This window comes from Falco punctatus (assembly GCF_963210335.1).
Source record: "Falco punctatus genome assembly, chromosome: 6".
Taxonomy (NCBI): domain Eukaryota; kingdom Metazoa; phylum Chordata; class Aves; order Falconiformes; family Falconidae; genus Falco; species Falco punctatus.
Genome location: NC_137585.1, coordinates 30,170,428 through 30,198,288, shown reverse-complemented (window position 1 = coordinate 30,198,288; position 27,861 = coordinate 30,170,428). Strand labels below are relative to the sequence as shown.

The window sequence follows — 27,861 nt, the reverse complement described above, 5'->3', positions numbered from 1 at the left end:
ACCTTCCAACTCCTTATACTTTAGTTTAAGAAAGTTAGGAAAAGCAATAAAAGAACAATAGACAATGCTCCAAGAAATACGGTCTTTTCTTAACATGGCCTTCAAAGTAACAGGATCTCACATTTTGTGGTTGGTATACATTTTCTTGTGAGCATTTCTGGTCTTCACTTGAAGGAACGTGTGTCCTGGCAGGACAGCTAATCAGCAAGACCTAAGTCTTGCATTTAGTCAGTACTGGAGTTATTTTTAACAGAATTGTAATTATAAACATCTGCAAGGTAACTTGAATATTATGGAAAGTAAATCTGCCAGTGAAAAACATTTTTACTATTTTTATTTTGAAGTACTTATAAAGAAAACATGGACTCTTAAGTTGTGAAACAGCTGAATTTAATACAGTTTAAAATACATATTAAAGGAAATATCAACAGATGACTAGTGTTAAGACATCACTATCCAAAACACACATTTGTTTTATCTCATGAAAAATTAGAAATCACCAATATTTCTGCATAAACAGTGATAGACCGTGGTAAATGTAATTTTCAGAGAGCTTGATTGATAGCTAAGTGGTTAATGCACTAAATGGAGGTAGTGAATCAATCCACAAAAGACCCTTTTGCCTCCAGATAATTGCAACGTGCCTTTCCAAGTCTTTCATTACAGAAGTAAGTTTATAGCAGCAAATATGCCGTATCTTCACTACAGAAGCTCTCCAGGATTTTTTTTCATGTTTTATAGATGTACAATACTCATACACATACAACTGAACACCTGAGAAGAACTGGTGCCTCTTCCTCTTTGCCATTCAATCCCAATGACTTTTTGGAAGCCCTCTTCATTCCATCACTGTAGGTTAAAACACAGGCTGGAGAGCTTCTGCTTTGTATTAACCAAATTGCAGTTCTCTTTAGCAGATCATGCATAACTGTAAATTTACTTTCTATTCCCACCAGTTTTAAGCTTCCTACAGCCAGCAGTGCATAAAGGGGAAAAAGGAGTAGACTTTTACAACATACATTAGAGTGATGATTAGCAAACCTCTTTCAAGCAGTAGTTTAAACTTCTCCTAGGATTCGCATTTGTGTACAGTGTCCACTATCAGAAACGTGTAGCATAGTGTTGCCACGTACTAACTGCAAATTTCTAGTCCTGAAACAAAGATGCCCACTTCTGCTTACACCTTCCTCCACAGTCCTTGCAACTCAATAGAGCGGGAATTCAGCCTTAGTGTTTTCATTGTCTTTAAACTTTCCTAACTATTTGCAAAATGTACTTTCTGAAGGTTAAAACTAATGTGACTAATCAGACTATAACAAATAAAAAAGTACGGATACGTCCAAAAAGGGAACAGCTGAGGAGATCAAAGTCTTTGAATGACTTTCAGGTGCTTCTACAGATTGCTTCTATTACAGTACATTTAATATATCAAACATTATAAAAATACAAAATATTGCAAAAAGGTAGCAGGAACATTACTGTGAATTTTTAAAATGTTTAGTGGATGTTGTTATAGATGTTGCGGAGATAATGGCATGGGTTCTTTATAGAACTTTATAAATCCCTATCCCTGTGCAACATTTTTCTGTAAGTAAAAAGAAACCTAGAATATTCATATATAAAAAATATAAATTTTTCCACTATCAGGAGTCTTCACGTATTTCTGTTGATATCCTTAAAGAAACTCTCTAAAAGAAAAATAAAACAAGATCAGCTTAAGATAAATTAATTTTACAGTTCTGTGATATAAAGTACATGAAGATAAAACAAAAAATGTATTTAAGTGAAATGCATACAGTAAGAAATTAAGAAAAAAGAAGGCTTATTTTTCTTAGAGTCTGGTGTTTGTTTTTTCTGAATTAATAGCCTGGCTTTCTGTGAGTACTGGTTAGGACAAAAAGAGGATAGAGATAGTACCTTTCTGTCGTTGTCAAACACTAACATTGGGTTTCATGCTATTATATAGCCTGTAATTTAAAATGTCTGCATTTCTGTTTAGTTTAATTCCATCACTTCCTCTTATTTATTATGTTCACAATATTGATATAGTTAAACTTTCAGTGTTGAACACTTCTATGGTCTGAAGCAGACTTATCAACTAATTTAGCTAGTCTGCAAACTACAGCATTCTTTGCAAATATGTATCTCCAAGGGAAAAGCTTGGCTTTTGAGAAAAGAGATACCATCATATATCTAGACATCAGAGAGTGATGGACTGGCAATAAACACCTCCCCCCTAAAATGGTAAATTTAATGATGCATGCATTTCTGAATGGTACTTTAATATTTTTGTCAGCTTTAGCAGGCAATTATATGCCTTTAAGACTGCATACTTTTGAACAATAATTGTTTCTTAAAAAAGCATTTTGTTCTGTAGAACTTAGCTTTTTTATTATTATTATTACGGGAAGGCCCTACAGCCATAGTCTATGCAGTACTCTCAGTCAAAAGTAAACAGATGTAGAAATGTTTGCTATCAGTTAGCAAAATGTATGTTAACTCTGAATTCTTAGTTGAAAATTGATTTCTGTATATGCTTATGAATGTTACGTAGAGATTATATGTATTAACCACTTCCATGCTGAGCAAGCACATAAGTGAAGACGCAATTAAATTATAAATTAACTACAAATTTTCACACGATCTGATGTCAAACTTTGATGCCAGAGGACTTAGAGGGTTCTCACTATTTTTCCTCCCTTCCCACTTTCAGAAATTCTGGATATGGTTTCCAGGAATTTATCACAGCACCAATTGGCTCACATATGTGATCTGAATTATTACTTCTACAGTTACACAAATGCTTGGATCTAGTTTTCGGCTTTCTGTGAGTCAATGGTATATATGAAAGACCTACATATGTGGTACAATACCTACAGTGATTACAACTGAGTTAGTTCATCTACGCAATTATGGTATAAAGCAGCAGTTCTCAGTCTTTTCTACCTTAAGCTCTCTACTCCAGTCTTGCAAAGCTCCAACTACTTTATGGGGAAAAAAATCCAGAAGTCTGAGAAGGGTAAGGCGGTCACTGTCCTCCAAACACCTACAACACCTACAGTAATATCCAGGAGGTTTTGTCTGGAGTAATCTCCAGAAAGCACTTGCCATGAGCAATGTTTCTATTATTTTTTTTTAACAAGTTCTTTTGCCAAAGTTAAGCCTCACACACTGGTATTTCCAGCATTTTGTATCCCTGTACCAAACAAAAACCCCATGAAACACTGCAGCTAGAACATGCTGTGTAAACAACAAGAGCTGGGCAAGACAAAACTTGTGAAAGTAAGTTCAAGGCACACCTTTCACAATCATATAAAATTGTTTTCTTTTTAACTGATCTAATATTTTCTCTTCCTTAAAGTCAGTCTTGATGCATCACCAGATCCAGCTACACAAACCAGGTTTTCACGTCAATACTTTTTAAAAAGTGTTTTCTATTCTTTGAATTGTGAGGGAACATATATCAAAATGTGTAATTTTTAAAAAGAAAGTAAACATCTACGGTTGAAATGCATTGTATTATTATATAAAATCCGTCAGGTAGAAAGAAATGTAGTTTTAGTTGCATCATTTATTTTGGTATTGTTTCACCTTTAGAGGGCTTCTTTCTACAAAAAGATTGGTAAATAAGTAGAAGACACTAATTTACTGAATAATTTTCAAGACCAGACACCTACTAAACTGATATATAAAAACAGATGTGTATGTTTTAAAACCCAGGGGAAAATATTCATTAGGTGGACAGAAATCAGTTCTGTGACTGATAAAATTTGTTTCTGTATGGCTTTAGTAATCTAGCTGAGATGAAGAATGGTAATTTTCTATTGCATTTGCTGTTATACAATTCATAGCACTTCTTAGTCACTACTAAAATATGTAGATACTAACCTGAAAATCTCTAATGAATGTTAAAAAGAAGAAGATAAACCCAAAGGCCACCGTCCATTCACAGATCGCACTCACAAAATGGTAAGTATAATCCTGACAGAATAAGACATTAAAAAAAAATCAAAGAAAAATTAAACAAAATAACTGCAGAATGCTATAAAAATAGACTTTTCCCTCTGTAAATTCAACAAATATTCTAAGACTTGCGACTTATCATCCCAGTACCCTGATATATAAAAGTCAATTCAGATTTAGTTTTTACAGATGGTAAGTATATTTATCAAGGTTGCATATGTTCCATTAAGCAACATATCTTGTGCCCTAACATAAAAATGTGCACTAACAAGAAAACTACATTCAAGACATAGCTTGAATATAATTTGCACCTGATAAAAATTAGTTCTTATGCAAAGATACCAAAATGCCCGTATTCAAAACTTTTACTTAGAGCCATTGCGTTCAGTAGTACTGTCCTTTACAGTAAATTCTCACATTTTAAAATGGACAGCTACCCTTATATGAGTTCCTGACAAGACCTTTGTTTTTAAGTAGATCATCATAGAAAATCTATGGAATATGACACAAACAGAATGTAAAGTGTTTCTTAATATGCCATCAAGAAATAGGTCACCTGTTTCAGTATAAACATTTTCTCATCCTTGCCATCTTCAGTGAAAGAAACCTCAAGAGGCAGATATTACTAAGATTACCGGCTTGTTAAGATTTATCCCGCGGCTGCTTTGCCACTGTTTGGTTGAGGTGCATTTGTCAAATCTGCTTTCATTAATCAGGATACACTCCTTGCATAATTCCACCCGCTTTTTGAATACCTCCATGTGGCAAAGTTTGTCCAAAAAGGAAACTTACCTTTCATAGATAGCATTCTGAGAACACTGAAATGAATCCACATACCTAATACTAACTTTAGTATGCTCCATATCAGACCCCACAGTGTTTATCACAATAGTAAGGCCTATTTAATAAAGAATGGTGAAAAAGCTGAGAAAACAAATGTCGTAAAAAACCCAAAAAATTTCAAAATCAAAATTGGTTCACTTCTGTTCCATGTGTGAAGTTCATTTTCAAGAAATGTGACTATAAAAGGAAGTAGAACAACACACTTCTTCCAGAATTTTCTTTTTTTAAAAAACAATTTATTTTGTGGGTAAGTTTCAAATGCTTGGTTAAAATGAAAGTCTAACTCTCAAGACTGACCCATCCATGACAAGTTTTCTTACCCCAGCTGCAGACAGTTTTCTAATGAATAAATAACTGAAAAGAAACATTGCACAGATCAGTGAGATTTCACAAATCTGTTTATGATAATGTACTATTTAAAGTCACTGAAGTTTTTGCTATACACTTTCAGATAAACATAACAGCATACCCCAAATAATATGATACAGGGTAAGTTTGCTATCTAATGATATTTTACCTTTTCACCTGGAATCCAATCAATTTTTGTCATGGAGATTTCTGAAGCAAACACAATCACTGGGAAAAAACAGCGTAAAGGAAGATATAAAACTTTACAGTGAGTAATAGAGAAAATGTCTCCTTACAAAAAAAGGCCCTCTTTCCCCGTTCTGTAACACAGGAGATCCTGAACAGCCAAAATATCAGATCAAAGTATTAAGAAGGCAAGTAAATTAAACACATTATTTGAAAGGTAACTGATAGCAGCAATCAAAACAAATTTCTGCAATAATAAAGGTTTCTGTGACTTCTTCCAAAGTACAGAGGGTAAGGAGAGACATTCCAAAACTTAGATCGCATTCGTGATTGAGAACTGTGGGGATAGAGTCCTGCATAGTTGGAAGGTTTTGTTGGAAGGAATGTTGGTTTCCATTGGTCCACAATAGGTGCCTTGATATATTTGTACAACCTTCTCTCAGGACTACAGTCCTCTTTAAAAGCGCCTTCACAGCTGCTAAAACCAAAAGCAGGCTGTAGCTGCCTGGCTGATGTGATGATCTGCTGCGACCACTTTTCAACACTGGCAGATCACCTAAAGACCAATAAAATCAATGGGATGACTAATTTTAGCAGGCTGTGGGAAAAGGCAACAAGTGTATTGAGCGTGTCTCTATGGGAGGCATCTAGTGAAACCAAGCACCAACCAGCACGATCAAAAGCATCCGCTTAGGCTTGAAGGAAATCTTGTGTATGCCAACTGTATTTTATATATTTGTATGTTAGGTTCATTTTAGAAGTGGTGTCCCCCTTTTCCAGGCCCTTCTCCGTACCCTTCTTCAAATGAAGGAAGTTGGAAGGTTGGTCTAGCTTAATTATTGTATGATCCTATGAAGAACACTGGGGCATTAGATTTAAATATACCGCTGACAGAAGAGATACAGCTTTTTAGAAGACCCTGAAACCCATCTTTATGCTATTAATGGTGTCTCGACATGCTATATGCATTATTATAGCAGAAATATTAGATAGCCCTAAGCCAAGATTGTAACCTCATTTTCATCCTTAATCAGCAATGGTTTAACTTAAAAGGAAAATCATGAACGCATAAAGGGAAAATCATGGGATACACCATAAAGGATACTGGGAATGAAAGCAATGCATGATATTACAGATATGGCCATCCTTATGTGACACACAAAGTAAGTGTTCCATTGTGGACAGGACTTGTAAGAGATTATAGACTGAAGTGTAATGTATACAACACCGGAGCCAAACGCCACCAAAGCTCCTATGTCATGGACACTGGGAACAGACAGCTCCTGGAAAGAGAATCAGCACAATGGTTAGCTGCTACTATTTGTACAGGGGTAGGAATCAATGAGCCCTGAGAAGACAGTAGATACATTATGCTGGGCATGTACAAACAATGGGAATTAGTCCCTTCTCCCAACAGTCTACATAGGGAAGATGAAAGGAAATGGAAAAAGAGTAGCTCAGAGAGGTTAACTAACCATGTCCAAAGCCCAGGTCAAAGTCCTTTCCCGTGTTCACATAAAAGCATAGATCAATTTTAGTACTGTTCAACAGCTGGTCTATTACCAATTACAGTTTCCACAAACAGGAAATGGCTTGTGCTTTTCTTAAGATGTTCCTATACCTCCTTCATCCCTTTAAGTTGTTAAAGATTTTCATCATTTTGCATTGGAAGTCTAATCTGCATTTGTGTGGCCATACTCTAACTGGCATGATAAAGTTTCATGGGATCTGTTCTAACTAGTGACTGCTGTAGCTCCACCCCACACCCTCAGTGGCAAGCCACAAGGCTCCAGGAAATAAGTCAGCAGAAAATCAGTTATATATTTAAAAAAACCCAAACTGCTGCCTAAAATAAGCTCTTGATATGAAGGTCTTAACACTGTCAGACTCTTGAATTATTCAACCCCCTTACTCTTCCGCACATCATCAGCCACTTCTATTCAAGTTCCACAACAAGTGAAAATGTGTATAAAATTCCAGTATCACTATATGTGGCCTAAATTTTTACAATACCCTACCTATCGAAGATTCTGTCCTTTAAAACACAAACAAGCAGAGTAGATATCCCGTAACAAAACAGATTAAGATTCAAGAGAAATTATTGTATTCTAAATATTTCAAAAATTACAGATACAGAGTTATGCCACCTTGGAATCCAGTCTCAGACAGGTAAATTAGCTTTAAAGCTCCTTTCTGTCACCAGAGCATAGCAAAACTTGTGCTATGATCTGACCTACTACAGGCTATTTTACTGATTCGTGAAAACACATCTATATCCTTTCATTACATATTTTAATGTCTTTCCTGTCTGGAGACCATTGTTTTGTCTGTCTGGTAATGCTGATTACGTTCACATGCTTTTTTAAATTTGGAATTCTTTTAAATTTTAAATTCATAGTAAAAATTTTACAGCAAAAGCTTCCATATTAAGTATTCTAGTGCAGACATGTTACAAGACAAGCACACATAAAACCCATTACTGAACTAACTGCATAAACAAAAGATCTAGTATATAGGGAGAAAGCAGATCTGTCTTTTTAAAGCTACTGGAAAAGGCAGGAACAAGAAAGACATTCTTACTCCATTTGCCAAGTGTCCACACTGGGATAAAATTAACAATTTTATCTATTTGATTTTTTAACTGAGAAAACAACTTCAGTTTCATTTATGATATTAAATTCATGGTCATACCTGAAAAGTTGCAACTATGCCCATTCCAATACAGCCCATCAATCCAATACACAATGAAAACACGTTGCACGAAGACCTAACAAAGTGTGACGACTCATTTTGCTTCTCTATTAATAAATACCTGATGTACATTGTAATTACACCTGAAAACCAAAAAATACATATTTTGTTCAATGATTATGCATTGCTTATATTTTAACACCTAGCCCTTTAACACATTAGCATACAGAATAAAATTATAAGCATAACACAACAAATACTACTACCTTTACTGGGGTGAAGAAAGGTAGTGAATTTCAAGTGTATTACTTCCAGATAGAAATGTCTTAACATTGTACATCAAAGCTATCTAGAAATAATTGCAAATCACTTCAAGAAAAACACTAATTTAAATCCCATTCTCCTGTGTGTTTTAGGCACAGAGGCACTGGCATTCCACATTAGGAACAGATGTTACAGGGAGATGAACCATAAAAGTGGGAGAATTTATTCTGCTCTGATATGCAGTCTCATACCAGAACTACATCTCCTTATAATGGATGCCCTGAAGAATTAATACAGTTTGGTGGAGTGTAAACAGAAATAAAAATATAACTAGCTGTGTATCCAGAAAATACTTTCAAAGCTCTGGGGCCAATTCTGGCTGTTCTTTAGTACAACAGCACCCCCAAACCCCTACACACAGATTTTATTCTAGCCTGTGTGACCCCAATATGCAGTCCACTCCTGACAACCACCTCTACTGAATGAGAAGATCGTGGTTCATCAGGATATAATAATCTGTAGACTGTATTTCGCGGTTCAGTAACACAGAACACAGTTTCAGTCTATGTACATTTGGAAAAACAAATCAGGTAACTTTCCAGGCACGAGGTTATACGAAACACATCGAGATAGTGTGACTGAATGAGGTTCTTAGAAAAGGTAGAATATGTGATTTTTACTTTACATGAAGGCCATCATAGACTACATGTACACAGAGGTACAGAGCTCTTGATCCTTCATACCTAAATGTGAACAGAAAATGCCAAACCTCACGATTCAAGGCCAGTAGACATTTAGTAGAGGAGTAGGCCTCTTGTGGAGGAAACCAGGTGTTGCTTCAACACTGTTCTTCCCTTTGCTGCAGCATCCTAGAACTTAATGTCTCCCTACATCAAAGATAACAGTTTTTGCAAAGTAATGATGCCATCTTTCTTCCACTTTCTATTTCCAGCTGCATTGACTACTTTGCACTGATGAGATGATCTTAAAATAGACAGAAGCGCCTCTAAGCCTGCACTTACTGACCCTAAGGGCCTGGCCCTCTAGGTATAACTTCCAACTGTCTGATACTACCATTTCACAGTGGAGTAGTTCTTCTGCAGAATATTGTATAGACTGCAATGTAAGCAGACAGCTTTTGCTAGTTTTCATTTCTGTGCTGTGTTCAAAATGAGTATCTTATACATACCTAAAAGTGCTGAAATATTAATCATAAAACCAAAGATACCACTCTCTGGAGGTTTAGTTCCAGTGTCACTGAAGCAGGAAGAGAAAGAAATTAGAAGTTAATTTAGATCCATGAAACATAACTGACATGTACACATGAAACCCCAGGAGAAATATAACTTATGTGAACTGCTGCTATGTGCGTAAGACATTTAAATATATAAATCGGAATGTTGTCTGCTGCACACTTTAAGCTCCATTTGTAGTACTGAATCTTTTTTTCTAGAAAGAAATCAGATTTTTAGCACACTATTTGAACTGTATTTCTTCCTTTTTTGTATGCAATATGCAGGGATGTGACAGAGTGATACTTCAATCATGAATGACATAAACTATTACATAAATAACATTTTAAAAATTACATTTCTTTTACCTGCTAACATCATGATAGTAGAGTAAAACATATCTAAAGCATTCAGTATCCTAAGATGTGAGAGAATTGGGCTTTACTACCTGATTTGTTTGAAAGGACTTTACCCCATGAGAGCAATTACATTCCAATGCCCAGGAAGCTCCTTAGGCACAGTTTAATTTGCTAATATAGATAGAGCTTAAGAGTACTCTATGAGCAAGGTAATGTAAGTCTCTTCTGCTGAAGCAATTCATCCTTATAGGGGATAATTAGAAATTCACTGGGACAGATGGAGCATGAGTGTGAGAATATCTACAGAACTGATACACATACATAAATGTATACATATATATGAAAAATGTATACATATATACAAAATATGTTACGTAGAAAACAGAATACCTTCATCATAGAATCCTCTTCCCTCTTTTCCCTTCGTATGTGCAAACACTCAACCCAGAGAATGCCCTTTCCTTGCTGGAAGGACATACTCTTGGGAGTACATGGGTTCAAGTTCCCTCAAACAGAACTTTTTTATACAAGGTGAGTGCTCTGTTGAAAGAAGAATACTGTGATGCCATCACCTCTTTACGCTATTTTTTCTTGTCTAACGTACAATCAGTTGATATCTATTTGATCAGGGTCTGTTGGGCAAGCCAATGGCAAACATGTAGCCCATAAATCTTTACATAATTTGGGTGTGAGCTGAGTTTTCAGTTACTCAGCAGTACCAGGAGGCACAACTGTGTGTGTAAACACAGGCACCCAAGGAAGTCTACTGTCAGAAACATAAAACACGTAAGCTAATTCAAAGCTCAGTGGAAACTGAGCAAAGATTCTGAGAACAAAACTTTTTCTTAGGTGTATGATGGGACAAGTAGGTACTAGCTAGAGGGGGGTTTATGTGATTCAAGAAGAGGAATACTCTTCATTCCAGCAGTGAGGCTGGATTAGTTTTCAGTGTTAAACTTCTAAACCTACCACTGCATACAGCCAAAATGACAGGTGCTCAGCATGAATGCCTGCGCTTTTAACACCCAGAAGAGAAAGCACTCCCTACATAAGTAATCATTCTTACAGATTTTGACAATTTTGTTAAGTTCAAGCCAGGAAAGTATGACCACATTAAAACAGTTATTTTTTTAGAAGTTAATTATTTGCTCTCAACCCCTTTCTAAGTTACAGAAGCATTTCTGTAATCAGTTGCTAAGATGATTTGTCAAGAACGGGAGGAAGCTTAGGGTAAAGGGAGAATCCATTTCTATGAAAAACTGGTGCAAAAAATGGAGAAAAATCTTGTATTTCGTTTGACCAGATTGGTTCTGAAGTCTCAGATAACAAAAGCTTGGACCAGGCTTTTAGACAAGTTTTTACAACTTCTCAAGCATTCTGAATCCCTATTCATCTGAATTTTCTTGTTGTAATGCTTTCTGAAGACTTGCTCCAGCTTGTACTCTGTTTCTCTTTGATAGTGGAATTTATGAAAACAGTACAGTAACACTATTTTTTTTTTCTGATACTTTTGAAAATCTATGCTTCATTTAGCCCATTTTTAACATTCAACTTCACATCTTTTCCTCATGTTTCTGGAGTGTTTTCATTAATATCACAAAGGACTCCATTTAAAAAGTAGGCCACTTGTGACAATCTTGAAGGACTTTTGCAAACCAGAAAATGCTCTGTGCTAAGTACAGGACTGTGATCACTTCAAAGCTTTTGAAGGACCTTAGGTGAAAAAAGAATGGAATTGGCACATGCAAAGAAAGTCACTTGAAGTTCTTGGAACACTTCACATCATAAGAGCAATCCAAATAACCTGAAATTGCACTGAACTCCATTCATTTTTTAATTAAAGCTTTTCTCAACGTAAATCTTCATAGATGAACTTTGCTGTTGTTGATTTTGAAACTCAATAATCTTAGATGTATGCTTTCAAGAAACTTCATACCAAGAATACTGTATCATATCTGCAATGTATTTACAAACTACTGCACTGGACTTTTAGGGACACAGTCTTTTTAATCCCATATTTTGCACTAAAAAACCTCTGAAGCTAAATGAAGACTTAGGTACATTCTTGTTTCACTTCTGGTCTGCTGCTTCGAAAAAAAATATTATTTTTAACTGTTACTTTGTTTTCATGAAAAAGAAAAAAGCAAATGGCATAAATGAAACAAAACCGTGTGCTCACTTATTTGTAATGGTGCACAGGTAAGAACAACCACCATGGAAAAGACAAGGAACCCTGTATGAAAATGACAGCATTTTTGTGTCACCATCTCATATAGTAGAACTCTACAGTCAAACAGTCTTCTCAAGACTGGAAAGACAAGAAGGTAGAGGAGACAGGGAAAAAATATTTTAGGACCAAAAGACTCATGATCATCTAATTTTCTTCACAGTTATCATAAACTATTTCTCTCCAAACTGAAGTCCCAAATTTTTAAAGTAGGAAGATTATATTCTGCCTGCAGGGATTCTAACTGATCCAGAGGTACTAACTGGCAGCAAATACCTTAAGGAAAATTCCCTTTATTCTTTCACTGAGAATTCAAACCACCAAACAGCCACCCCAGCACATCCAAATTAGTTTGGATTTTGAGTAGCATGAGGAAAAGAGCTAATTTGGGCACAATCTAATCATCTTTTAGGCCTCAGCTGCTAGAAAATTAAAAAATCATATTCATTTTTATTTAGCCAGAAATGTATTTATATGGTTTGCTTGATGAGACATTAGGACAGTTTCAATGACAAATTTAGATGTGGTCTTTCTCTCATTGTGATAGCTGTTACATGGTACACAAATAAAATAAACAAGTTACTTCAAGGCATATACTGGGTATTTGAGGAATCTAAATAAGAGGTACAGAAATTTTGAACTAAAATTTGTCAGTATTTTTCTCCTTCATGTAAACGGAATTTCCCCATACAAGCTCTATTTAATTTTTATAGTTCATTTTAGGATATTGCACAACTGAAATGTTGCAACATTCTTCCCCTTTCTTTTTTATCACTCTAAGTTTCACTAAATCACGTTCTTAATCCCATGATTCAGCTTCTTAGGCTAAAGCAATAACCTGCAAAATAACAATATGAACTATGGTGTGACTGTTGGCCTGAGTACTTAGAAGGAATCATCATATTACTTCCAAATGCACCTTCTACAAAGATCATATGCTTAGACCATGCACCTTCAGAATTACTACAGATTGTTCACCAACAGTTAATGCATATCCTTAGTCCAACTGTTGTGCTAAAAGGTTGTAAAGCAAACTGTCTTTCAAAAAACTTCACTAGCAAATGCAGAGGGCCTGAAATGTGAGTGGGTTTAATGTTTTTTTTAATCACTCGCACAGCCTTATACATCTGGGTTTTTTTTAGGGTATGCAGACATTTACTGTGATTCCTTAGTTGAAGGATAAAAATTATCTTTTCAGTGAGATGTTCAGTTATATTAACATAACTATGGCAGCTGTGATACATTCATCAGAGTTATACAGCTGTGACTTGTAGGTTTGATCTACCTCTTTAAAAAGAATAACACAACTGAGATATCTTGGTTGTCAAAAACTTGACTGCAAACACAATTACACAGAAAAAAAACCCCTACTATTCTCTCATATGTTTTATTCAAAGACATGGCTTCAACATAAGAAACATCATTTGTCAAATTTCTTACTACAGGACCTCAAAATCCTTCTGAGCACAAACCATGAACTCAGTGTGGACACAGTTATATCAAATAGTTTATTTTTCTTGGTTAAAAATGTATAAATTGCACTGATTACAAGCACTCTTACGTCAGTAAAACTGTGTATGTAATCAAGGAAGAGCATGAATATAACCACAGTTGTTAAGGCAGTAGGGTATTTGTGCATGTGCAAGAACAAGGCTTTCCAAAAACTGAGTCCAGATTTGGGTAGATAATCTTAAAAAAATTTGCTGACATAAGCATGAAGCCAAACTTTCTTTGGCTCAGTTTGAATGAAGTTCAACTTTCTTGTGGGCTCCAGTGTCATTTGCACCATCTCACTTGCTTATGGTGACAGACCCTAATTTTCAATCAAATTTACGTGTATGTACAGATCAGATTAGCAGCCTTCTGAAATTGTGCACATCCATAAGGCCCTTCAAGGAATTAGGTCTTGGTGTACCTTGAAAAATATATTTTAAAGCCTTTTTTTATATCTTCTATATATCAGAGACCAGTCTTGACTTTCTGGCTTACCTTTAATCTATTCAGAGCTAAATACTAGTAATTTCAGAGCTCAGATTTAAATGTTAACATAAGCCAATGTATAAACAATGATTTATACAGAACTGCACTTAAATGACTAAAGGTTATAGAAAAGTGATGCCAGTCACCTCTCTGGGAGCCTTTTACACTAATTGTCCCGATGCTGAAATTTTAAAAATGCATGTCTGTGGGTGTGAGTGTCCTACAAAAGCTACTGTAGGGCTTCCAGTCCTCTGTCACCATCTGATGCACTTGGGCCAGTCCTGGAGTTACACAATCAAAACTACATTTCCACCGCTTACTCCTTAAGTTTAGCTGGGGTCGGGCCCGCACCACACTTTGGCTCCTGTGGAAAACTCACTCAGGTCCTACCGTGTCCGTCAGCGCGGGGGTCCTGTGGCTCTCAGGGGGGCCGGGCAGCTGGAGAGGCGATGGGCCACTGGGGCGCACAGCGGGTCTTGCTCGGCTTCCCCTCACGGGGAGGCGCCGCCACCGCCGCCTCTCCCCCTGCGGGGACCCGCATCCCCACCGGGGGGCCCGGCCCCGGCTCGGGGGGAAGGCGCCGCGGAGCCGGCGGGAAGGCCCCTCTGCACCTCCGGGCGAAGCCGCCGCCTCACAGCCCGGGCGTCACCCCCTGCGCCCCGCCGGCAGCTCGGCCGCTCCCGCCGCCCCCCCGCCTCACCTGATGTAGGGGACGAGGGGCTCGACGTGCCCCGCCAGCACGGCGATCGCATAGGAGATGATGAAGGAGGCCGAGGACCAGCTGACGAGCAAAGCGGGGACGAACGCCACGCCGGGCATACGGCACAGCATCACCGGCGGCCGCTCTGCCCGGGGCATCGGCGGCTAGGGCGGCAGCGCCCGGCCGGCCTCCGCGGCGGCGCCCTCAAGTCCCGGACCGGAGGACTTGCGGGACGCACCCACACGCACACACACCCCACAGACACACCGGCCGGTTCCCGGCCGCCCCACACGCCTCTTCCCCCGCCAGGCAGCGGCCGGCGCTGCCACCCCCGAGCGCCCGGCAGCCCCCGCCGCCCGCCGGCTCCCCTTCACTTTCGATTCTCCTCAGCGCTCCCCGCGGGGGGCAACGCCCGCGTCCGCCCCGCCCGCCGCGGCCAACGGCCCAGGCGGCCCGCAGAGCTGCCCCGGCCCGGGGGGCGAGGTGGGCCGGCCCAGGTGGTCCCGCTCGCCCTTCACCTGCGCCGGCACTTGGAAGCGCCCGGAGAGTTTCTGGCGGACGGCAGAAAGTCTCCCCGCGGCCGCGGGCCCAGCGCCGGCGCGGCCCATCGCTGCGGGCCGCACAGCCCGGTCGGGGCAGGGAGGCGGGCTGTGCTGCCGGGGAGCCCTCCTCTGCGGCTGGGGGGCTGCCGGCGGCTTGGGCTGGCACATCTATCTTTAAAAGGAAAAGGATTTAAAAAGTGTTCACGTCTATCGCTGCGAGCTGCACAGCTTGTGCTCGCTGCGAGGCTGGCGAGAAGCCCACGGAGATCTTGGGGGGGGTGGGGGGGGGTAAGGACGGTGAGCCCCGTTAGCTGGGCTCAGAAACTCTGGGGTTTGAAGGTCTCGTGGAGTCCTACATGGCACAGAATGCATCCACCTGGGACTTTTCGTTCCAAGCACATCATGTAGCCTTGATCCGCTGATCTTCTGGGGCATTCACTTTTTCACACACTTAGAGGCAAACCACAGTTTAATTCAAAATCACGCTGTGTTCCGCATTTTTGCTTTGGTTTAAGCTGAAGCCATGACAATCTGTCAAAGTTGTTTCAATTTCCTTTGACTGCTCATACTCACCTGCCTTTCAAATGCATGGCCACCGTTCTGAAACAAATACGTGCATACTCCACCTCTTTCCTTTGGCCACCTTGAAAATGTAGTGTGAGTCTTGTCTTGCTACCTTCACTACACATTCCATGTGGTGGGAGCATAGTAAGTTACAAATCAAGTACTTGGCATGCCTTTGAAGACATTAGGAAGCCAGATAGAAATTTAATAAGCCTTGGGACAATGTTCTTTGGTGCAAGTACAGAAAAGTAATCACACAAATTATTCAACTGTTGAGACTGGAGGTGCTCAACACCCTTTGCTTTTTGGCAGTAGCATGCTGCTCACATTCTTAATGTACAACTGCAGTCTAATAATTCACTGATACTTCATGTTTACACTCCAACACTTTAAAAAGAAAAAGCCCGTCTGTTTTGATACTAGCTAATACTTCTGTACTACTCTGAAAGAGGTATTTTAGGTATAGGGAAAGCAAGGGTTTGGAAAAAAAACCACCCAAACCCTACAAATTCATACTTAATCTTTCCATAGGTGATCTGTCTTCTAGTAATTTTGAATGGCAGAAACTTCTGGCTGAAAGAAAGGGTTTATTTCTTTTTAAGTTAGAGGTGCAAAAATAATGGAACTAAATTAATAATTGAGTTGTCTTAATATATGCAGATTTAAAACTTTTTAATTACCCCTCAATAGAAGATATCTTTGCTTTTTTCCCCTTGAAACAGAAAATGAAAAGAGATACCATACAGGCACTATATCTAGCCTCTTTGGTAAATAAATGGACTGCAGAAATGTATTTATGTTCACTGTAGTTATAGAAATAGATATTTTTGTGTGTCAATAATGTAGTATTCTGTTTTGGTTCCTTGTAGAAAGAGGATAGGATTCACTGTATTTTACTGCATCAATATTTAAGTCACATTGTTGGAAAAATGTTTCATCCACTGTTCTGCAAAATCTCATTATACTAGCTATAGTTTTGTAAGTAATAAATAACTCACTCTTAAGGAAGAGTTGAGTATTTAAATTCTTCACATGACTTTTTGCAGTGCCTGGACATTATTTGAAGCGAAAGAAAAAGACACGTCTTTGGCTCAAGCAGGTGGTAACTTACTGTTTGGCAATCACTAGTAAAGGCACTTTGTTGCTATGTAAATATTTATTACAGCTCACGTGCTGTTTCTTTACTTCATACTTTTATTATAGGAGGTAGTCAGTAACAACATATAATTTGAACGATTAACTTGTTTTTGTCAGCAGCACTGATCTTCAAAAGATCATTAGGAGCTGTAAGGAGTAACAAATACAAGTTACTCAAACTTGGGGGGAACTAATTTACTGGACTTGAGAACATTAGTGTGATATTTCAAAGAAAGTCTATGTGTTTTGATTTATTGTGCTTTGGATAAACTATATAAAAACACTAGTGGTATAAAAATATAAAATAACTATGGACTTTAATGTAGCTTCACTGGATTTTTGTAGATGAAAAATTAGATATGAGCCAGCAATGTGCACTTGCAGCCCAGAAAGCCAGTCATATCCTGGGCTGCATCAACAGAAGCATGGCCAGTGGTTTGAGGGAGGTGGTTGTCCCCCTCTGCTCTGCTCTGGTGAGACCTCACCTGGAGTACTGCATCCAGCTCTGGAGTCCCCCATACAAAAAAGGCATGGACCTGTTGGAGCAGGTCCAGAGGAGGGCCAAGAAAATGAGCAGAGTGATGGAACATCTCTCTTGTGAAGAAAGGCTGAGAGTTGGGGTTGTTAATTCTAGAGAAGAAAAAGGTCCAGGGGCACCATATTACATCTTTTCAGTACTTAAAGGGGGCTTATAAGAAAGACAGGGAGAGACTTTTTACCAAGCTCTGTGGTGAGAAGACAATGACTAATGGTTTTAAACTGATAGAGGGTAGATATAGATAGATAGAAGGAAGAAATTCTTCACTATGAGAGTGGTGAGACACTGGACCACGTTGTCCAGAGAAACTGGATGATGCATCCCTGCAAGTGTTCCTAGGTCAGGTTGGATGGGGCAACCTGATGTAGTGAAAAGTGTCTGTGCCTGTGGCAGGGGGGTTGGACTAGATGATCTTTATGGTCCCTTCCAACCCAAACCATTCCATGATTCTGTGATTTAACAAAGTGATCGGACTACTTCCTATATGTTTAAAACATTGATATAAATTTATGCTTGTCAGTGCAATATTGTATTATAATTATTAGAATAATAGATATGTCAAAATATGAAAATAGTAACATCCATGTCAGTGATCTGAAAACATATGAAGATAAAGGAAATGGAAGAGATCTAAAATAGGCTACGCTGGTGGTACTTGTATCCCCACTTTTCTTCTATTTTTTTCACAATCTGGTTTCCATGGATTTTATATTTATTATATGTGAACATTTTCTTTATCACATTACATTCTGAGGAAAGTCAGGTAATTTTAATTAACTAAGGCACATAATGAAATCTGCAAAAGTTATATAAGAAGCTCATTGTTTTGTTATGTCACCTATGTAGCACCCTTCAGTTTTTAAAATACTAGAATAAATTTTGCCTTGACATCTTCAATTTGAGAATGGTTATATAGGGATTTTAAAACCTGTCTCTTTCCCATTCTGCTCCTCTTTTGATCAAAAAAAATGCACTCATTATTCAAATGCACTCCTGCTGCCTCATGGTGTGTACTCCATGGACTTTTTCAACTGCTGGTGAAAAGTTTATTTGAAATTGGTAGGCATTCTCTTTCTAACAGAAAGCACAGGTACCTGAAAAAATTTGTGGGGAAGGGCTGGTTTGAAGGCGCAGGGATTGAAACAATAGTGGGACAATCACATTTTCTAGACACATAAGCATCTCACTTTGAGCTTTGACGAAAAGAATATTGAATAGTACCTTCTGAATCTAGAGAGATCTCTTGCACATTTCTCTGGTATTTCTATTTGTCACATCTAGAGCATTTTTTCTGGTGAACGCTTTCTTGTATTTAAACAATGGGTTTCTAGATTGGCTTGTAAATATTACTGGTTTTAAAAAAAGGGTATGGAGAAGCAGAACAGCTTAATTTAGGCAGATTTTGAAAGATATCTGAATGAAATAAGAAAGTTCTGACTGCAATGTGTGATTCCAAAATCATTTGTTATGATCTGGAGCATGAAAGACCTACTGTGTCTCCCCTCCCCAAACATGTTGGTCTTTATTATCTCCATGGTGTTCAAACAGATCCTGTGCAGAATAGTCATGGTAGCTCTTACTTCCCTGATTTGGTAAAGAATTTGCTGTAAGATGGAAGAACAAGTGAGATGGGAACATTACAGCAGTGAAAGCCTGGAACATGAGCAAGAGAGAGGTTAAGTAGTTCAGTTACTTCTTGAAATCTTTTATTTTGCTGCACACAAGCACTAGGAAAAAGGCAGCCTTAATCAATGAATGGAATGATTAAATTTTTTTTTGCTAACACCTGCCAATCCTGCAAACTCTACAGCAAAGCCAAGCAATTTCTGTCTAACATCATATGTATTTTTTAAAGATGACTAAAGGGTACCTCCCAAGCTTGCTTTGGCTGTCATACACAAGTATTCAAAACCCTAAATAAAACTGAAAATACAATTTTTTCTAGCCTGTTTCTTCACTGTTCTCCTAGCACTTTTACCCTTCTTCAAACTTGAAAGTGTTTCCAGTGTAGAACAAAAAAACTAAAAATTTGTGAGATTGCATTTAGAATATAAAAACATAAGGTCTGCAGATTTTGCACTCGGAGATTATTTGTTAGATTTATTTATATGTAACCAGACCTGAATATCCAGGGAGCTCTACTATAACAACATACCCTTTGGAATTCACAAATTTGCAACTGCTCATAAGCAGAACTAGATCTTCCCAGGGAATAAAGTGAGAGGCAAGAGGAAGAATTTGTTGCTTGTGAAGAGAAAAGCAGTGTATGGTGAAATAAGGAAAGGAGGGTGTGACAACTGTGCAGCAGCTGGGGACTGCTGTGGTAAAGATGGTATTGGCTGGAAAGAAGGAAACCGTTGCCAGCCCCAGGTTGTGCCAGAAGGACATTTACAGGAGGAATCAAATACACTAACTGCAACTCCTGCAGGCTGCTGTGTGAAGGGTTCAGGGTGGTCTGTGGCATCCCTTCCCTTCCTCTGTGGTCACATGCCAAATGTCTGTGACCTCTCAGTAACAAAAGCATGTGTAAGCTATTTTCACTTCTTACATGCAGTTCAGAATTAGCAGTAACAACAATTTACATCTGTGAAGTCTTGCGCTGTGAGGCATTCATGGCATTACATTAATATTTCTGGGAAGTAATGTGATTTAGTTGTAAAGTAGTTGTCAGGTGTTACTGTTGAAGAGGAAAGATGGTTTATTTTGCTCAGTTTGTTTTGGTTGCCTCTATGCCTCCATAGTTATCTAGATTATAATATCTAGCCAAACATCTAAACAAAATATAGATAAAGATGTCTCATTTGTCAAAAAACAGCGGACATGTAGGAAATACTGGTATGTCACTCAAGAATGAAGATAGGTAACTACTGGGTTGAAATTGTGTAGTTCTTTCTCTCAGAAAAAGGATAGAAGTGGTGTGGGACAGATTTGGATCAATATCTCCTGATAATGCTGAGATCTGAAGTTTAATTCTAGAATTCCTAGAGAAGATTAGCTCTCACAATGTACATATTTAACTCCACTCCTCTCTATTTTCACTTTCTTTTCAGGTGATGGTTTTTCAAAAGAAAGGGTTTAGTGAGAGCAATCTTTGTTTCCAGAAAGCATGAACTATAGATCAATGTAGGGTATAAAGGGCAACAAAGAAACTGTTTAGCTGCAGATGAACCATTCTGCAGTGGGTTTGTTCTCCCTCACTCTAAATGAGGTAGTCAACGTGCTAAAGCAGGCTGTGGGAGAATTTGACTCTAGCATTTCAATAGTTCTGTTACTACATTTTTAGAGAAACACATTTTCACGGAAAAGGCAACCTTTCAAAGCAAAATGGTAGATTTTCATGTGGCCTTGCCATCTGAGAAAAGTACCTTTGCAGTTTTCTTAGAGGAACACAGCAACTGACACTAAGTTGCTTGCTGAAGAGGAAAAGGAAGTAATGAAATTCATGACCTTGAGTCCAGTTAGGATGGTCTAAATGGAGAGAATTTGATCAATCCTAGCAAAAGCTGTCAAAAAATGTTTTTTTCTCAACAGCAGAAGTGGCTAATGATGTGCTATTCCCCACATAAAAACTCCTGGAAGTGAGGAGGACCCACTACTGAAAAATCAGATCCTACTTTCACAAGTTAAACTAGATTTGCCACAACAATTTACAGATGTTGATTTGTCTGCCTTTACTGCAGCATATTGCTAAATATAGGGCATTCAACTACTTCTTCCTGTTCATACCATGCTTTGCACTTTGCTAGTTGCATTACTGTTTGCTCCTTTCATAAACTTCCTTCTTTTGTGTCTGGTCACAGCTGACACCAAGGTCTAACAAGGCCACAGAAGGCAGCCACACATGCTTTAGGGTGATATTATGAAATCTCTTTATGTTGGAACTGCTTGTTTTGAGCTGATACAAATGTAACAGACTTACTTAGTAAAATGTAATTTAAAAAAACCTAAATATTTTTTCCAATTTAGTATTTTCAGTTTTAACAAACAGAGTTTTCCATCCTTTCTTGCCCTTTGCCAATGTCCTTTTTAGTTCTTCTATATCAAAGATTTGTGCCACATAGCAACTCTGATAAGACCACAAACAATATGGAATAAAGGCAGAAGGATTTTTCTTGTTTAGTAAAAGTGCAGCGAAACCAGCCTCATGAGGCATAATCAAATGCTCAGCTTTGTAACCTGGCCATGAGCATTGTGATAAGCTGTGGGAGCACAGCATCACTGCTTCTTATTTGGGTGAGGAACTTTGGATCGAGGAAAAGCTCGTGCAACTTCTCTGGAGTCCCAGAGGAAAGATTGTAAACTATATCTGGATCTTCCCTGTACCAGCTTTTCCACACTCATGAATGTCAGCAGCAGAAGCATCAGGTTTTCAAGTGGTTTGAGTTGTGCATTGCTGCAGCCCATTATCAGGGTTCAATGTGAGGTGGGAAGTGGTACCATAGACAGCACCAGAGGCTGCCCATTAGAGCCCACCTGAGTGGGTTGCTCCATCTCATAGGTCCACCTGCCACTGCCCTGCTGGAGAAACCCTCCTTGGTCCTTCTCCCTGCATGCACCCTAGGGGATTCAGGTTGTTCCTTGAGGCTCACGAGGCAAGAATTCAATGTCTGGTTTTTTGGAGACAATTAAATGTAGATGTAGGGTACATGAAGATAAAGGACTCATGATGAATTCTTATCATGTTCTGAAATAAAATAGACATGAAGAACAACAGTTAATAGGGCTTTCCAAAAACGTCTTGTAGCAATTATTTCCACTCTGTTCTCTTTGTAGTGTCTTAAGCATTTGTAGATATAGAAAGTTTATTTCCAAGCAACAAAGGAAATTATTCATCCTAAACAAGTCCTTTATTTATTTCACCTTTCTGTCTGATACTCTGATCCATATCAAGTAATAACCAAAATTAAATGCTCTTCTAATGTTCTGAGTCTCCATCTTACTACTGTAACGTAAAAAAAGTGCCATTTGACACAGCCACAAAATCTTCTTGGCCACTGCTCATCACTAAATGCACCTCCATTTTTTTCTAAGTGTGCCACTGAATGGACTTAAAAGACTACCCTGCCTATTCTAACCATCAAATCCATACATCTTGTTCTGGTGCTATTAGAATTTGGTAGGATTAACAAAAGAAACATAAAATTCCAGTATTGTTACATAACAATGACATCAACGTACTAAAGAGCCTGTGTTTGTAGTGCTAAAGTACAAAATTATACCTTTTTACTCTTTAGAATAACTGTACATTTTCCAAAAGCATGATGAAATGAAATACTTCAAAAATAACATATTTATATAATGTATAATTTTTAATATACACTATATGTATTAAATAATGGCTGGGGGAAACTCTCCAGACTCTTCCATCTACTCCATTATGGACTTTGGAAACAGACATACAGATATGATTCGGTTTGAAGGCCACAATCTATTGAAATTATCATTGCTTGTTGCTAGGAGTATATCCCTTTAAAAAGCAAAAACTTGCTATAAAACAAACAAACAAGAAGAACCAAAACAAAAACACCCAAGAACAAATGCCAGATTCTGGCACAGAATACCTGGGACAGAGTAATTCTGGGCACAGGTATAAACTGGGAGAGGAGTAGCTGGTGATCAGCCCTGCAGAAGGGGATCTGGGGGTGGTGGTTGACAGCAGGCTCGGTGGGGGTCAGCAGTGTGCCCTGGCAGCCAGGAGGGCAAACCGCATCCTGGGGGGCATCAAACAACCAGCTGGTCAAAAGGGGTGATTATCTCACTGTATTCAGCGTTGGTGTGGCCTCGCATTGACTACCGCTTGTGCAGTTCTGGGCTCCGCAGTTCAAGGATGTTAAGGTACTCAAATGTGTCCAGAGCAGGGCAACAAGGCTGGTGAAAGGGCTGGAAGGCGTATCCTGGGAGGAATGGCTAAGGACTTTGGGCTTGTCTAGTTGGGAGAAGAGGAGGCTGAGGGGCAACCTCACTGCTCTCTACAGCTTCCTGAGGAGGGGGAGTGGAGAGGGAGGTGCTGGTCTCTTCTCCCTGGTACCCAGTGACAGGGGGGGTGTGGATGGTTGAAAGTTGCCCCAGGGGAGGTTTGAACTGGACGTTAGGAAGCACTTCTTTACTGAGAGGGTGGTCAAGCACAGGAACAGGCTTCCTAGAGAGGTGGTCAACGGCCCAAGCCTGTCAGCGTTTAAGAGGCATTTGGACAATGCCCTTAATAACATACTTTAACAATTGGTCAGCCCTGAAATGGTCAGGCATTTGGACTAGATTTTTGTAGGTCTCTTCCCACTGAAATATTCTATCCTATTCTGTTCTGTTGTTCAGTTCTGTTCTGTTCCGTTCCATTCCATATATGCTGCAGCCTAACTCCCTGATCAATTTAACTGATTTCAGTTCTTGATGGCTCTTCATCCCTTTTCCCACAGAGGACAGAACAGTTGACATTCTGAAGAAGAACTGGACCAGGCCAGCTGCCTGCTAATTTAACCACAATGACATTGTGCAGTATCTACAAAGTTTCAAAGAGTTTCTTCTGGCTTTTGGCAGGCATTTGTTATTTTAGTTTGAAGTGCTCAGAAAACAATGACATCTTTCAGAGTAAAATGTTGGTATTATGCTTTGAAAGTTTGATTTTGGTGCCAGGTGCACATGCTGCCTCAGCCTTGTGTAGGTGTTCACTTTCAGAGATCTTCAAAATGCCGCTGTTCCAATCCTTTGCTCTCCAGTTACTGCTTTTTCTTTTGCTTCTAAGATATTATTGTTTTCCTCTTTTTTTCTTTAGTCATAGCTATATTTACTAGCCAAGATCTTCAGCTTATTGTAAATATCCTTTCTAGTATCTGCACAAATATAAAAAAGAAGTGGAAAGGGTAGGATGACTAACTGCTGTGTAAGAGATAATAAAATGTTTTTTCCTCTAGAGAAATGAGGCCAATAGAGAAATGGGGTCTGAAGAAAAAAAAATATCTATATTACATCAACAAAATTTTCAAGTAAGAAGTCATAAGTATTCCTTGCATACCAATTCAGAGGGTTAGGAGGGGAACATCTGGCGATTTTCAAAACTAGTGACACACTGAAGTACTGAGCACAATTTTAAAATTTCCACTTTTGTGGCAGTACTAAGTGAAAACTCTCACTAGCTGCCTATAATGAGAACACATTTACTCATGAGGCTAAAATTACTGCGGACTGATTTAGAGATAATCTATTACAAGATGTAGCATTAGGGTCTAACATAATCTTTCAGAAACTGATCGCTTATATTCACTCTATTTTAGGAGTAACGTCAGTGGAATTGACTCATATTAAAGGCTAAGATCTCTATAAATGGTGAATCAAAATGAGAAAAATTTTGCAAAGGATGGAATACTACTTGGTCATTGTTTTTTACTGTTTTATGTTCTGAATGATTAATGTGATTTAATTATTTTATTTGATAGATATTGGTACTACCAAATTCACTGTGCTGTACTGAGCTACTCATTCCAATATGCCTAAGGCTAGTGCTTTACATTTCAGAAGCATAGATATGAACATTCAGATATAGATTTTTGGGGCGTGGAGGGTCAGAGGAAGAACACCTAGAAGGCCCTATTGTCTCCCATTTTCTGGTGCTGCAGGTCTTCAAAATACTGACAAGCACACCAGCCTGTTTTGACTGCTCTTTAAGGTCTAGCCCCCTACAAAGTCCTCTGTTGGCTCCTAGGTGAACAGAAGATACATAAATTCTTAGAGGAGCTGGTCCTTAACGTATGTTAATGTAGTAAATGAACATGCAAGTGTAGCAGAGAAACCTTTGAAAGGCTTTGGTGGGGAAGAAATGGTCCAGAGCTGTAGAGAGAGGCTGTAGGTCCCTGTTGGTGGGTCAGCAAGTGTGCCCAGCTGCCAAAATGTCACACTGCACTCAGCTACTTTTAACCCAGCTCTTAAAGATCATGCTAGTTGTGAAGATCTGGAAACGCAGCTTTTGATATGGACTATCAGCTCACATGTGTCTTACCAGGAGCTCATGTAACCTGCCCTGAAGTCCGTGCTGACAGATCTTCACTATTAGTCATCTTCTGCTAAACAGGACAAAGCTACCCTGGACACATACACATGCCACTTTTGCATGATATAGAGATGTAATTTCAATGGTAGGTATTGACAACCAATGAAAAATTAGGAGGATTTCTGGATTGTTTATGCTAATTAACGTTTATGCTGATAAAACTGCTTTTATTACATTTTTTTCTTATATGTTACTGAAAAGAGACTGTTTAGACCAGATGCACAAAGGTAGTTATGGAACAGGCATTCAGTCAGGTGTCTAGATTGCCACTAAAATCAATAGGTATTTAGATAGTTTTATTGGAGCTTTTGAGGACTTTAATCCTTCTGAGCATGTGCATTACACGAGTGAAATAATTGGCTGCTTTTTTCTCCTTTCCATCCTTCAGCGCATGGGGTGAACCTGTTCACAGCTGTGTAGAACTTCTAGGGTTTTTACAAAAGTTCTTAGAAGATCTCTTGTGAATAAGGCAGGAACAGAAATGATAGCTGTGTAATTACAATAAGCAAATATAAACTGGCCCCAGCCGCTGCTACAGAACTCTTCTATAAGGACAGCAAAGTCGCTTCAAACTTTCCACAGTAAGTCAATACCTCTCTGTTCTTTACTTCTGCCTGCCTAACTTTTGCTGCCTCTGAATGCTGAGAAGTTCTGAGCATTCACAAATGCAACAAAGTCCTTAAGAGTGAACTGCTGAGCCTTCAGAGTACTATCAGTTAGCCCCTGTACTGTGAAAAGTTGGTCCTAAAGTGGAAGCAGGCATCAAACTTGTTGAATTTTATCTTTGTCTCTGTGCTTGGTAATATTTACTTCACAGAGGCGCTACAAGATTAATTCATGTTTGTTGAACAGGCCATACAGTGATGAACGCTGGAAGCCTATGAGGACGTTAATTCTCTTTGCTTTAGCACAAGATTCATGGACTGTGCAGTGAATATTATTCTTGGCTAACAAAGAAGCTTGAGATGGTAGGTTGCTTGTTTCTGGTCTTCTGCCTCAACAAAAGATAATTACATAATTATCTCAGATGTTTAGCTCTTTGTCTTCTCTCTTCCCAGAAAATTAGAATGCAAAACATCTGGAAAAAGTATTCCACAATACTTCAGCTTTTCTAAGGAACAGTGTGAGTGATTGCTGTTTTCCTAGGATAGATATGAAGAAGAGTAGCAGCAACTCCTGCCTTCCTCAAGCCTTTGAACATTACAGGTTCTCCAGTTGAATTTAAAGTAGTTATTACTTTCCTTTTGAAAGTAGCTTCTACCCCCTCTTAGAAAAAGGTTTGACTACAGTAAAAAAAAACATCTCAAATTCAAAGAGCTTTCCAAGATCTAAAAGATTAAAAAAGTTGGTGAAGGCAACTTGCAGAAAATCAGGATCAACATAAAGTGTGTTTATAATTATCTGACTGCTTATTTTAGATTAATTCATATTGCACAGAAAGCATGCCTTTATTGTAAGTGTTGCTACGTGCATCTTAAGTTAATACAAATACAAGTACAGTTAAGTAGATCATTCCAAGGGCCTAATGGTTTACATGGATAGTGATTTGGCAAGGCCCTTGAGTATACTTTGGATTACAACAGCAGCATCTAATTTTTAGATATTCTGACACCTAGTGGAATTTATTGCTCCAAACAGAAAATCTGGGTTTATTTGCCTGTACAGTGACTGTGGAAAATGAAGAAAGTTAAGTATCTTGTTCTTGGTGCAATAACAAGATACTCACCTGGACAGCTGCCTAAGCAATGTATTAGATAAAATGTGAAAAAAAAAGAAGAGTCTGGCCTGAATCCTTCCCCTTTCAGAGACATGCTCACGAAGCCAGCTGCAAAGTAATGCAAGGTCCCTGATCCAGTTTCTGGTTTTGAGCTTGGTAAGAATTTCTAGTGACAAATGTGTAAGGATCCAAGCGACTTGGATTCAGATTGTCTTAAACCAGATTTGAATCTGCATTTACTATATATACCATAATACCTTGCAATTAATTAGCAAGTTGAGGATGGCCTTATTTTCATTCATTTTCCATCACGCCTTTTTGTGTTGCATGGAATAATTAAGCCTTTGATGGACTGAAGACAGCAACAGCGTATAAATCCATGGCAAACTGGGAATATAGGGGAACATCTGGAATATAGAGTCCTGTCTACTGTCAGAAGCTGGCTAAGCTGTCTCTCAAGGCTTAATAGGTATTCTTGCTATTCCTATTTCTTAAAGAAATTCCTGCTTCTTAAAGAAAAATATATTCC

At 38.6% G+C, this 27,861-nt stretch overlaps 1 protein-coding gene across 2 annotated transcripts; it reads right to left on the bottom strand.

Moving 5' to 3' along the window:
• Nucleotides 1–373: 373 nt before the first annotated feature.
• On the bottom strand, nt 374–15,303 carry DRAM1 (DNA damage regulated autophagy modulator 1). Of its 2 annotated transcripts, XM_080392706.1 has the most exons (8): nt 14,794–14,918; nt 12,066–12,194; nt 9,485–9,552; nt 8,032–8,174; nt 6,446–6,623; nt 5,324–5,382; nt 3,889–3,981; nt 374–1,688 (listed from the first exon to the last, which is right to left on the bottom strand). In XM_080392706.1, the coding sequence occupies exons 2-8, from the start codon at nt 12,137–12,139 to the stop codon at nt 1,644–1,646; spliced, it is 660 nt and encodes a 219-aa protein (XP_080248832.1). In that variant the 5' UTR covers nt 12,140–12,194; nt 14,794–14,918; the 3' UTR covers nt 374–1,643. The 2 variants fall into 2 exon arrangements, with proteins under 2 accessions (XP_080248832.1, XP_080248831.1); XM_080392705.1 differs by lacking the exon at nt 12,066–12,194 and having other exon boundaries at nt 14,794–15,303.
• Between the last annotated feature and the right edge of the window lie 12,558 nt (nt 15,304–27,861).